Source organism: Dermacentor andersoni, chromosome 8, assembly GCF_023375885.2.
Source record: "Dermacentor andersoni chromosome 8, qqDerAnde1_hic_scaffold, whole genome shotgun sequence".
Taxonomy (NCBI): Eukaryota; Metazoa; Arthropoda; class Arachnida; order Ixodida; family Ixodidae; genus Dermacentor; species Dermacentor andersoni.
In genome coordinates this window covers 147680655-147693448 of record NC_092821.1, presented here as the reverse complement: position 1 = coordinate 147693448, position 12794 = coordinate 147680655, and the positions used below count along the sequence as shown (strand labels likewise).

Genomic DNA, 12794 nt, shown 5'->3' with positions numbered 1-12794 from the left:
TAAGAGAGCTACGGACAATACAAGTTACCCTCCTCCATAGCCACGCATTTTCTCAACTCATTCGCCGAGTGATTGGGGCTAAGCTCCGCCTTCACTGGCTCAGTGTCGTGATGGCACGTCGTGTCGTCTACTTCCGATTCTCTAGGAGCGAGCGCACGAAGCCTCCCCAACCTCTCCGGCAGCTGCTTGGCAGTCGACCCCAAGCCAGAGCTATCGAAGCAGCATGCGTTGCGAGCATTCTGTCGCAGCACCGAACATGTCTGGTATTCCGGTAACCACAGGCGAGCTGGGTGTTTCGACGGATGGGTGGAGGCATACACTCAAGCTGGTGAAGCAAATTTAGCGTAGACGTACGTGAGCGGCCTGATCGGTCTGCTTAGTCCAGCCACCTGTTGGCGCAGAGTTTAACCAACCAAACAGAGCTAAAATTGCTTTAACCAAGTGTAAAACATTTTAAACATTTACAAAAACAGCATGTTAATGATTATGCTCCTGCGAATAATTTATACCAGCAGAATACACTTCGTTACTGCTACTTTGTTTGGTTGAGCTCTGTGCCACCAGGTGGCTGCACCGTACACATTCACATTTGCGCTTTTGCTCCTCCCGTGAAACGGCACGGACGAACGGCCAGGCCCTGTTCCCTTGCACTTGCGTTCACCCGAATACCGGACTTGCGAAACGCTGTTGTGGTAGTAATTTTCCGGTGCAAAGTGACAGCTGCAAACGCGCAATCCTGGCACCGATCGGATAGCAATAGTATGATGCGCTGCAGCCACTCCGCTCGTCTGGTGTGTTGCAGAGGGAGACTATGAGGTATGTTGAGATATTGCCAGTTGCTACGTTTGCAGGCCACAACGCAACAAAGTTGGATCATGGTGCTCACGAAAAGACAGACCGACACCGACTGCGGAGCTCTCAAGACGGAGCACGTTGACACAAGCACACGACACTTGCCGTGCCCCGGAAGTGCTTAAGTGTGCTGAGAAATTGTTCTTGTGCATTTTCTTTCTGTTACTTTCTTTTTATAGAAACAAATTAACTGACATTACAACTATTACGAACAACTGTACACCATTAAGTTGGAAAAATGATCGCCAACACACCCTGAGCAGCCAATCGTATAGCTCGCGCTACTGACATCATTAGGGCAATTTACACCAAATGGGTAAGGGCGGCTGAAGATTCAGCCGAGCAGTGTTCTGCGATTGGCAGCGATGTACATTTTTAAAACCTTATAATAAATTACAGGCTTTACGCGGAGCACTTAGATGCATCAATGATCACTTAACGTTGGTACAACATCGTTAAAATCATTTCAGGGGTCCCTTTAAATGGCCAGGTCAGGCAGGCAGAAGCCAGTGGGGCCCTGGACTGAGGGGCTCCGACCAGCCCTCCTTAAAATAGTTGCCTGCCTAATAGTTTATATATAAACTATTAGACAGTCACTTTAATGCCGACATATCAAGAATAAGTGAATGGGCAAACAAATCAATGTGCCAAAGCATAGCACATGGCGACACGATGTGCCTTGTTAACAGTCATTCACGACACCTTTTGCATATCACATGAGCCTCCGAGATGTGCCCCCAGGCATTGCAATAAGTCATATTTGCACTGGTTCTTATCTTGTCTTAAGCTTTTTGTGTGTCATATGTCAAAGCACGTAAAAAAGATAAAGAAAATGCAAGAGTGCATGCATAAACCTTGGAGGCAACAGCTGTCATTCGCTGAATGCATGCTAGACGACGAAGCATGCACAGCTACCACTTCAGTGTGCTGCTGATGCGGCAATAAATGATCAATAGCACCTACAGAATGGTCCACTTTTAGGGTAAACACCACATATAGTATTCAAACATCTATAGTTGCCTAAACTTGGCTTGAAATCCAGCAAACTAATCCTTAAATATTAGATATCTGCATTAGGAGTCATATTCGCTTGAGGTGCCCGTACCCACATTTCTGGACACAACTTGGTTTTGATGGTTCAGTCATGTGATGGCTAAGAGAAAGCTCCAGGTGAACTAAAGTCTCATGCCTGCTCAACATGCCTCGATCCGACTTCTAATGCGCTGCATACTGCTACAGCCAACCACGTCCCTGAACGTACTACCACATTTGATGGGATCTTCAACATCCCGCAGCATGCATGCAGTCAAGAATGACATTGTGCATGTGTTTCAAGCATGCGATTTAACCTTTATAACGCAAAAACTGAGCATTAGTGACTGCACAGTACGACAACTCGCCAGAAAATGCACAGTACCATGCTACCACCTTGTCTTTCTAGCAGTAGTGTCAGGTGCCTTGGAAGTTTGACACATTTATAGAGAGTCCTTCATAATTCAAGCCTGAAGGGGCTACAAGACAGATTTTCCCCATTGAGAAATGCTGAAGTTACAGTGGCCTGCATACTAATGATGATGGCGATGTTGGCTACAGGTTGATCTAGCCTTCCGGAACATGTTGCCAATTGCACCACCAGAGCCTCCAGGAAAGTTAAATGAAAAAGCTAGATATGTTGTTGAGTTCGACGACACTCAGTAGCCCTGTGCACGGGAGATACCTGAACTTGCTTTCGCAGTTCCTTTCACTCTCTGTTTTATGCATGGTTATCAAAAAAATGCTTTCAAGCAGTTCACCCGGGCATACACTGGTGAGCAACAAGGCGATGTCAAATAGGTGTTACGTGCCTACCAAACCACGAAACAGAGCCCAAGACTAGAGCTCATGAAACTGCGCTTAGATGATATATTAGAAATACTTTTGCATTGCAATACGCTCCAGGAGACGCAGCCGAAAATGCATCCCAACTTGTTTGGGAAGGCAAGAGGCAGCAAATGAGAGCGTGTCTCAAACACTGATCGAACATAGCGCATCGTTTTATTTTCTTCTCTGCATTCCTCCCAGTATTGTTGAGTGACACATGGCAGACTGTTTTTTTTTCTCCAGTTCCACAGCTGATTGAACGTTCGGCAACGTTTTATGTTAGCATTGGCCGGCATTGCAACAGATACACCATGCAATGTTCCTCAGTTATTCAAAAAAAAAAAAAATTATGCAATGCACTCAGACATGCCATCATTCGCACCCCACACACGCATAACAGAAAAATTAAAAAAAAAGGACAAAGTGTCTCACGAAAGGAGCAACAAGCCACACACCTTTCATTCAGAGGACTTGCAGAATAAGCAATTAGCATCTCTATATTTATAAAAGCTATAATAAAACTCTGTAAATAGAAATAGTCCATTTCATTAGAGGAAAACGTCTTCACATGCAGTAACGTAAGTGTTTTCTTTCTAACCTCGTTAGACTGTAACATACTTTCACAGTTTAGGCAAAACACATTTCATTCAGGACAGCCCTGCAATGCAGGTTTTGCCGATTATCGCACCAAATACATACCAGACAGTGTCGAATTTCGTGACATGTCTCAATGGCACCCCCACGTGCCGATCGAAACTGGAAAGCAGAGTATCGTAAATGTGCCAGCAAGCTTCCTGCCGACGGCCACTCTAAGCCGCCATCAGCAATTACCTGTTCAGGATGGCTCACTTAATATTAATTTACAGCCATTCCACAAGTGGATTAGACATGTTAGGAGTGTCAAAGTCCTGCATTCATCAAGTGGAAGCTTGTGTGCTTTGTTCATCTACCATACACTTTCAACGTGGCATAGTGCTGCATCTAACCAACCAGACCAATGACATGGCAGGAACACCACTCGACAGAGAAACAAATCCCACACACATACACATCTGTTTGAATCCCTCCTCGGGCAACTTTGTACAAGCTTATATGAGGTTACCATTCTTCGCAACAAGCTTCCTAAAGCTCGCACTAACACGTCTTCATTGCTACGACAGAAACAACACCAGCACGTGTCACAGTACACAGGACCGTGTGAACAGCCCCATTCTCCCCATTTCGTTAGTTTGTATAATGGCCCAGTCAACATACACACGTGCACTACCAAAGCCCACCCCTTCTTGTAGAAGCAAAGAGACAATGCACCTTTGTACACTAGCCCGACATGAGACGTCCACATTAGAGCACGTAAAACGTCGGCGCACAGCTTTCAGCACAATTAAGTGTTGTTTTTTTTTAACTAGGAACAGGCGATACAAATGATTTATGCTAGCACATTCACTCTCTGAAAGAAAGCGACGTCTCTCGAAAGTGACACAAGCCGGCCTCATGCCGAAGCAACATGGCGAGGACAAAACGAAATGCTCACTTTTGCCGCCGAAGAGTCCACACATCACGGCAAATTCCAAGTGTCATGAAAACATCCACGCATACCACCATACGTGTCAAGGGCTGGTTATATCAGTGGTACAGTAAAAAGTGCTCAGTTGAAAAGTGTAACTAGTGACAGCCACAGGTGTGCACCACTTTTTTTTCTTTTTTTTAGTGCCTAAAGCCTCCGCTACAGACTTCTCCAGCCAGTGTACAAACGTATGTACGCCTGCAGGAAAGCGTATGAAAAGGCGAACCACTGCAACCGCCAGCAAGCAGTTTCAGTCGCAGCGAAACGAGCAAGGCTGCACAAACCAAATAAGTGGGCTGAACTTCCACTAATGGCACAGGTTGATAACGGAGAAAAACGTGCCCTTACGTAAATTTTGTGCGAGCTACGCGACTTGATGCAAAGAAGGCTAGTCTTTCAACGCCCTGCCTCCTCGATGGAAATGAGCATATGCTGTTTCTTCCCAGCCCCAAGTGCACGCTGCACAATCAAATTGCACGTGGCAACCGCAGCCTTTTGCACTGAAGTGCGGGATGACTTCTCAAACTCTATGTAAAAAAGGCCGCTCACCTGCTACCCTCCACACTTCTAAACATTAGCCCACCAAGATCACGAGCACATCAGCCGTTCAGGACCCGGCAGCTTCCGATGATCCGTGCAAGTCCAATAGCAGTTATCGGGCAGAAGTAAGAAAAGCTTTGCTACCCACAACTAGGACTCTCCGACGCAGCCATACCGGCAGGAAATGGGCCACACTATTCAGTTTCCAGAAGGGGAAGTGCCCAACTATGACATTTATCAGAAAGGAGCTGCAGACTTGGCATAAAACGACCAGCACGAGTGCAAATTTCCTAAACAAGCTTCATAAGCATACGTCATGAACATGCATAAGAGAGCTAAGACCACAAGAAAATGTATTGGGATACCACAAGAATGGATTGCACGGTCTCTCGATGATCTCACTTTGCTGGCATTGCATGCTAATGAAGTCCAGATGAGAAGTTTGCGCCCGTGTTTGCCGTCTCACGTCTAGTGGGTCTTTTTCGTGCTAAATGTGGTAGCTACGAGCACCAATTAGAGCGATGAATGCAGTGGAGGGAAAGCGCCTTCAACAGATGTTAACAGGCGCAACAACCTTTCCCCATCTTTGCTCAGTGTTACCTCCATAAAGATATGGCTCTTTTCCTGCCGTCTGCACGGTAACACAATGCTCAAGAACTGCCTTCATTCTGCCTCCACTCAATGTCAAAGGTGGAACAGGGAGCACCACGTGAGAATGCATCTGTCAACGATGCCCGACGCAGACACTTTCTCGCTCCTAAGCAAGACAACATAGTGGTCCTCCAATACAAAGAATAAAAGGTGGGGAAGGCAAAAATATAACAATAGAGCTAGTCCGTGAAATGCAAGTTTGTTTTTCGTTTCTTCTGTTAGTACGAGACAGTCACGACAGGGGCTGGTTGTGCTGGTGGTCCGACATCGCTTTGACCGGGCCACAGGTCAAGCGAGCTTGGTCGTGACGACGTGGTGCTGAGCTGCACCCCTTTACCCCGCCGCCTCGTAAATGCTCTCTCACAAGAGGGGAAAGGAGAAACGCCGCTGGCACTCCCAAGATTTCACGTGTATGACCGCTCTCCTTTGGGAGACTCGGGTCGGAACTGGAACCGCGCTCAATTTGATGCACATATATTTATATATACTATATATTAAAACTTTCCACTTTCCAACCAACCCCTTTACCTACCGCCGTACACTTTCACGCCTCAGAGAAAACATCTAGATAGAGCGCACACTACATCGATCCGTTGGGCCTCGTTCGATGGTCAGGTGAGTTCATTAGTCTGGCCAGCTCTACATGAGACACGAAAAAAAGTTCACAGTTCACCATGTAGGAGGAGGAACCACTCGCACCTTGGCTCCATTTTCGCTTGCACCTCGGAAGAAGATGGGCGAACACCAAGCGGAATGCGCAGCAGCATCTTGGCTCTTTATGCACACACCGATTAAGAAGAAACAAGGGCCTTTTCAGAGCGACAGGTAGGTCATTTAAAAGAAAAAAATAAGAGACACTGCTGGGCAAGGCAGCGGCGGGCCCGACTCTCGCGCTTTTTTTTTTTTTTTTTTTCCGCGGTCCTAGTGCGAAACAGAACCCCTCCCTACTGCTGCGGTTTCCTTCAGAGGAAGGGGTTCTGCTGGCCCACCGCAGCTGCACCTGCAGGCAGGCCTACGTAGCCACTGTGTGGGGGCAAGGGCTGCTGTGGAACCAGGGTAGCGGTGGCGACCGGATGCGTCAGGAGCGTCGTCGTCGTCGGGGCAACCGGTGCCGGCGGGAAGCTGCTGTTCTGCAGTCGCAGCTGGTTGATTGTAGGTGGCTTGGACGCCTGGAACGGATTGCTGGCTGCTGCCACTGCTGCTGCTGCCGCTGCCGCTGTCGTGGTAGGTGCCACCAGGCCTGACGATGGCGTGGGGAGTGGTGCCGCGAAAGGGTTTGCCGCAGCGGGTGCCGGGGCACCTAACGTACCTGGCCCTGCGGACAAAAGAGGTGAAGTCTTGCTTTAAGACCTTGCGTACATGAAAGCCACTGCGGTTAGAAAACTAGCACAGGAGCATGCTGGCTCTCGAGCACCCTCGAGGTTACACCCTTGCGTAGCATATTATGGCAGAACACGTTTGAACTTTGATTGGTTGGGGCGAGACTTTCAACGGTGGTATGGAAGGACTGAAATCAGAGGAGCCATGAACACGGTTGTACTTCTTAAATTATTCTTGTTGTATCAGTTATAGTCGGGCTATCTTATAGAGCAAAAAATTTTTCTGAAGAAGAACTACTTGTGTTTCTTATTTTATTTTTTTTTATTTTTCACAAATGCACCATTTCCAAAACTACCAAAGAGCTTTCGAATTTTCCTAAAAGAACGAAAATGATATGCTACACATTAGGTACTAGAGCTACGTAGATGCATAAAAAATTAGGGAGAAGAAAAAGGTTGCACTAAATGAAGGTCTTGGACCACGACACCCTAGAAACAGTGGCATGCCTTAGAGATCCCTAAATAGTTGGCTATAATAGCTTTTTAGCTGTAACAGCTAAATGGTTGCTAACTAGTTCCAGTTTTGCTTCCAAGAAGGTGCATTTGTGGCGAGCCACTGAAAGTGGTCGGGTGCAAGCATGACATTGTAACATTGTATTTTGCCATTTTCTCTGCATCTTGTTTATGACTCGCCATATAATTCAATCAATTTCATCGGTCCCGTAAGGGTCGAATTAACGAAGTCGACTGTCAGTCATTTACAGTGCTGCTTAGCATGCCAGTGTTCCTTCTAGGATTGGGAGGTCCCAATACCTTCATTCACAGCACAGAATGAAAAGTCTGAAATGCAATTTCAGTGCTCTTTTATAGTCCCCAACGCTGTGGTTCAAACTGGCATGGAAGTAAATTAGCCTAACACACCCCTGCGGCCTCTTACGCACCTTTGAACTGCATGTCAGAGGCGTCTGAACACATCTTTTTGGGGCTGTTGCAAGAAGGCAGGTGTTCGAATTTCGAATGCTTTCTGCAGAGTTCCTCACGAGCCTAACACAGAATTTGGCAGTGTCCAGGAGCACTACAGTTGTAAACCAATAAAATGTTATGCAGAGACTAACTGGTTCTTGACCGAGTAAGTATGGTTGCGCTGTGTAGCAGAAACACGTATTGAAAACGCATCACCCATGTGTTTGCAAGAGCGTGTGTATGTGTGTCTTAGCCTCGTTCCAGCTTTACAGTGCCAATCTGCCTCCTTTCCTGCAGCAGAAATTTTATCCCTACTGTCTTGCAGTCTTGTCAATACCTTGTAGACACCGTACATGTTGACACAACAAAGCAAGCAATGCAGGTAGAGAGCTACACAGGTGTTTTCATGTTATATGTGCCCTCCACGACAAGGTTTGACTGCATCATAGCGCAGCAAAGCACAGAATGCAGGATGCACACTGCTGCAGCAATTCTCGACTCTCTCCGAGCAAGCCGTCAGACCAGGGCCCTCAGTTTCAGGCATTGCCATGCATGAAGCCACACCGCTGTGCTACTCTCCGCTCTAGGTGGTAGGCGCGATCTTGTTTCTGTGTTCACGAGACCGCACGGCTCACCTGCGGGTCGTGTCGTGACGAGTGCATCCAAGTTCACCAGGTTCGAATTGGGACCTAGGAAGCTCTCCGGTGTTTTCCGTTTGCTCAGTTCTTCTTCCTCTGCACTGGGCAAGGCACGGCGCAGCCCGCCCAATGCCAACGCATCGCCGACCGCCCCAGTTTGTTCTACAGGCGTGCACGTGCCGACAACATCCCCGAGACAATGCACAGTTTAGTCGAGGTATTTCATGTCACAGGGCGTTCATGGTATGCGTTCATTAGAACACGGTGCACCATTTTCATTACACCGTGGTTGCAAATTTCATTTCGTGGTGTGCAAGTACATCGCAATATTTTGTAAGAGTGAGTTGACAGCATGCATTGAAGAGATAGCAGGGACAAGACATGTTCAGTGCAACAGGAAGATGATAAGATTGCAGTCACAAGATGGACGTGGTGAGAAAACATCTCAGTGGCAAGGAAATATTGTAATGAAAGTGTCATTGCGTTGCAAATGCCACAATTTAAGAAAGAACACGCCAGTTAATTAAAATAAGTTTTACAGGCAGTTTGAGATATTGTATTTGCAATGAGATAACCAGCGCACATCATAAGCCCGATGAGATAACCAGCGTTATTTCAAAGGGATCAAGAGGTACCGCATACCAGAGGACAGAATGTGAAACGCGAAACAGAAGAGAGTGCCCAATGACAGCGTTCAGCGCAGGACATTACCAGAACATTACCGATCGATTTGTTAGTAAATCAATTAATGCAAGGGAATGAAATGCATGTGAGAGAAGTAAGGAAAAACAGAAATGGTGTCACCATAAACGTTGTCAGCGATCGGCCGAACAACGACGACGAGCATCGTTGTGACAAGACGTTACCATTGCCACGATGATGCCGCACGGTTGGAGGTGAACGCAGCAATTGTTGCAGACAAGATGCCGTTTGCACCGCGCGATGAAGTCGAGGAAGGTGTGAGACGAAGATGGTAGACACGAAAGGGAATGGGAAAGAGGGAGCGGGAAGAGATAAAACACAAAACACACAAATCAGAGACAACACAACACCACAGGAGAACACAGGAGAAGTCACAGTCACAACACTTTTGAAAAGATTATGCGTCGCCGATTAAGGCATGCTTCTTTACACACATAGCTTCTAAAAGTTTTGCAGGAAGTAAGGTGAGCATCAATACTGTCAAACCTTGCTATAGCAATGTCACATCCAACATGAACGCATCTTTTTACCCCCCTCCACAAATCATAATGATATCAATGTGTAACACACCGATATCAGTGATAAACATTCCCGATATATTTTTCTTTATACAGTATAACCTTGCTGATACAATCCCATTTCACGACTTCCAGACACCAACATTCGCAATTGAGAACAAGAAAATTACCCAATACACTAACACTTCTTTTTTTTTTCTTTGCCGGTTTATAAGTACCCAGAAGAGAGTACCTTTCGGCATCACCATTCAGTACATCGCCTAACTGCGATCATGTGATAAGTTTTCCAGCCACTAGATACCGTGTGAACAAGATGCAAAGCACATGTGATCAACAGCAGTTGATGCCCGTCACAGCACCTTCCCTGCAAATAGCCGCTCGTGTCAAGTTAAACGCCGGCATGCACTCGGTTCCATTGCTGGTACCAGCAAATCTCCTCACGGTTCGCACCATGCCACATCTACAGCTATCCCCGCCAACCCTACTGCGATAAGCATCTTCCCCCCATCTGTTGCACAGCCCGGTTGGCATAGCGCCATTGGAAGCGCGCAGGTCGCTTTCAGTAGGCAACAACCCAAACGCGCTTCTGTTCTATGCTGCAAGAAGTGCAAGGTAAGCGTCATGTTCCGCTCTGGCAGCATTGTATTACAGCGTTGCCCACCAGCTCGATTTCATTTCAGTTTTCCCGTCACTGTCTTAAAACACTACACATCAGGAAAAAACAACAAAGCATGCCTCAGACCGCGTTGGCGTCTCATGGCCCAACAACTGTCGACAAGTGGGCATGTGAAACACAAACCCCCCCCCCAAAGCACAGCCCCAAGAACCCGCTGAGCTAAGCCGAATTCCAGGATCACACATGTAAGCTTGTGAAAGCCACAAAAAAACGACTATGCAGGTCTCACCAGCTCAGCATGCGCGGGTGTCCCCGTGCTACAACATTTCGCACAAAACTTCGCCTTGCACAGACATGAGCTACACTGCAGTCTGCCACATTTTTTAATAGTGACTTCAGGTCATACGCTTTCCCGGTGAGTACGTTTCTTTCTCACATTTTTTTTCTCCAAATTGAGGTTCTACTGTATCTGATATCTTGTTATACAGTCAACGACTGATAATTCGGACTCCATGGGGAACATAGGTCCGAACTACCCGATGTCCAAAAAAACAAATGTATCAAAAAAAAAATTGTTTCATTTACATTTTAAGGCCCCCTATGCAAGGAATAAGTGGACGATTCATTGCTTCGCGTACTCCTGCTTATGTGCAACCAAGCATGCCTGTATTTCTGCCAGTTTTTTTGCTGTTGCTGTACACCAATGCAAGGACTGCAAAAGCTCAACTCCGCATGTGAAGGCTACGAAGCACACGGCAGATCATCATCATCCGAGTTAGAGTCACTGTATGATGGTGGGAGAACTTGCTCAATTATTTCGTCATCGCTCAGTTCGGTGCACAACACCCCGTTGTCAACGTCTGTAACGTCTTCAAATGTAACGGTGGCAGAAATCAGCGCACTGCGGCCTAGCAGGTCATCAATGACGTTCGCATTTGTGCCCGTTGTGGTAGGCGGCAGGTTGAGGCTCGTCAGATGTGGAGTCATTCGGACTGCGACTCGAGACTCATTCCAAGTCTGAATGCGAGGGCACCGCTGGTGCCATTTCACTCGGCCTGTCAATAAGTTCCCGAGAAAGACTTTTTGAAGCCAGCGGAGTGCTGTCTGGAACACAAACTAAACCAAGCACAGAATAGCGGAACGGTGTCCGAAAGGCAAACTCAACAGAACGACGAGAGCAGGCCATGTGCGGAGTTGCCGGAATAGGATGCGATGATTGTGATGTTGATTCCATCTACAATTCGTGCAAATCCTCCAAGATTGGCATTTGCAATCAAATCCCTGAAGGGTAATGCTGTGACCAAGGCAAGGCCTCAGGGATTACTGTCTAATGCATAATCTTTTAGGTCATACTTGATGTCTCGGGTATTTAAGGCCTTACTTGATGCCTTGTCGAGGTTGCCAGAGGAAATAATGTCAGCAGAGTTGGCTTATGCTACAGCCACAGACGGAGTCCGGATAATCGAATGTAGAGCTGGCAACTGTCCGAAATTTCGGTCATCTCTACACATCGAGTCTATGGGGCCACAAGCGGTGCCGCAATGCTACCTGAATTACCGAGCATGTCCGAATTATCGGCGTCCAATTTATCAGTCGGCGACTGTATTGAGGTTTGACTATATACTGTTTTTATTCAAATCTAGGCCGATAGCTTTTTCCAAATAATAATATACAAAATTCTAGGGTCGGCTTAGATTCGAGGATTTAAAAAAATGCACCAGTTTGTGAGTGAAAATGATAAATATGGTCCATAGCTAGTGCCATCTAGAAAAGTCAGTATCGCAGCCGCTACTAGCCAGGCCAGTAGCCAACTGAAATACACGAGCGATGTCGCTTTGACCTGTATCGTATCAGAGTTAGTTTTATGGTATCGACGCGGGGCGTGGCATTAGCATAATGGCAGGCTATAATGCCGCTTTCAAACAAAAAGTTGAGCTAGCCGCAGAGGCATAGTAAGCGAGGCGGGACTTCAGCATCGACGAGAAAAACGTCCCTCATTGGAAGGGGCAACGGGAGACGCTTTTGCGTGTGCCACAACAAGGAGATGACAGCAATAAGGAAGATAAGCGCACAATAACAGAAAGGAGCTGTTCACCGAGATCGCGCTGTGTTTCGATGCGTGCGATGGCGTGCAGACGCAAGCTTGCGTGCGTCCGCAAAGCGCATGTGTGGTCTGGCCTATAGGGACGAGGCTAACGGCAGTGACAATGTAGAGTGACGTCGGTACGTTCATATTAAATAAATGCTGTTATCATTTTGTGAACGCCGTCCTTAATTTTTTTTTTTTTTTTCGGCCTACATTTGAGGTAAGCTTTTAAAATTTTTTTTCTAGCTTCAGACATTCGGGGGTCGGCTTATAATCGGAGCCTGCCTAGATTCGAGTAAATACGGTAACACGGATATAACAATTTGCTGCGGAAACTGCGGCTACATTTGATGTGGTTGACATATCAGATCAAATGTAGTGAATACAGCAGCTTACACTCCTCATAACGTAACCGTTTATAGTGCGGAACTGGCTAGAACGCGCCCTCTTTTGACTCCCATTTACTCTCCCATAGAACACACACC

General features: G+C 46.8%; 1 protein-coding gene across 9 annotated transcripts in view; it reads right to left on the bottom strand.

The window, feature by feature from the left end:
* Positions 1 to 2869: 2869 nt before the first annotated feature.
* The window catches only part of lqf (epsin homolog lqf), a 44971-nt gene continuing 35046 nt past the window's right edge, over positions 2870 to 12794 (bottom strand). For 8 of the 9 annotated variants that reach the window (XM_055069516.2, XM_055069521.2, XM_055069522.2 and 5 more), the window contains 2 exons: positions 8385 to 8549; positions 2870 to 6782 (listed from right to left, as the gene is read on the bottom strand). In XM_055069516.2, coding sequence (XP_054925491.1) covers positions 6430 to 6782; positions 8385 to 8549 — 518 coding nt within the window. In that variant the 3' untranslated portion in view covers positions 2870 to 6429. The remainder of the gene's footprint in view (positions 6783 to 8384; positions 8550 to 12794) is intronic. The other variant, XM_055069525.2, reaches the window with a different exon arrangement.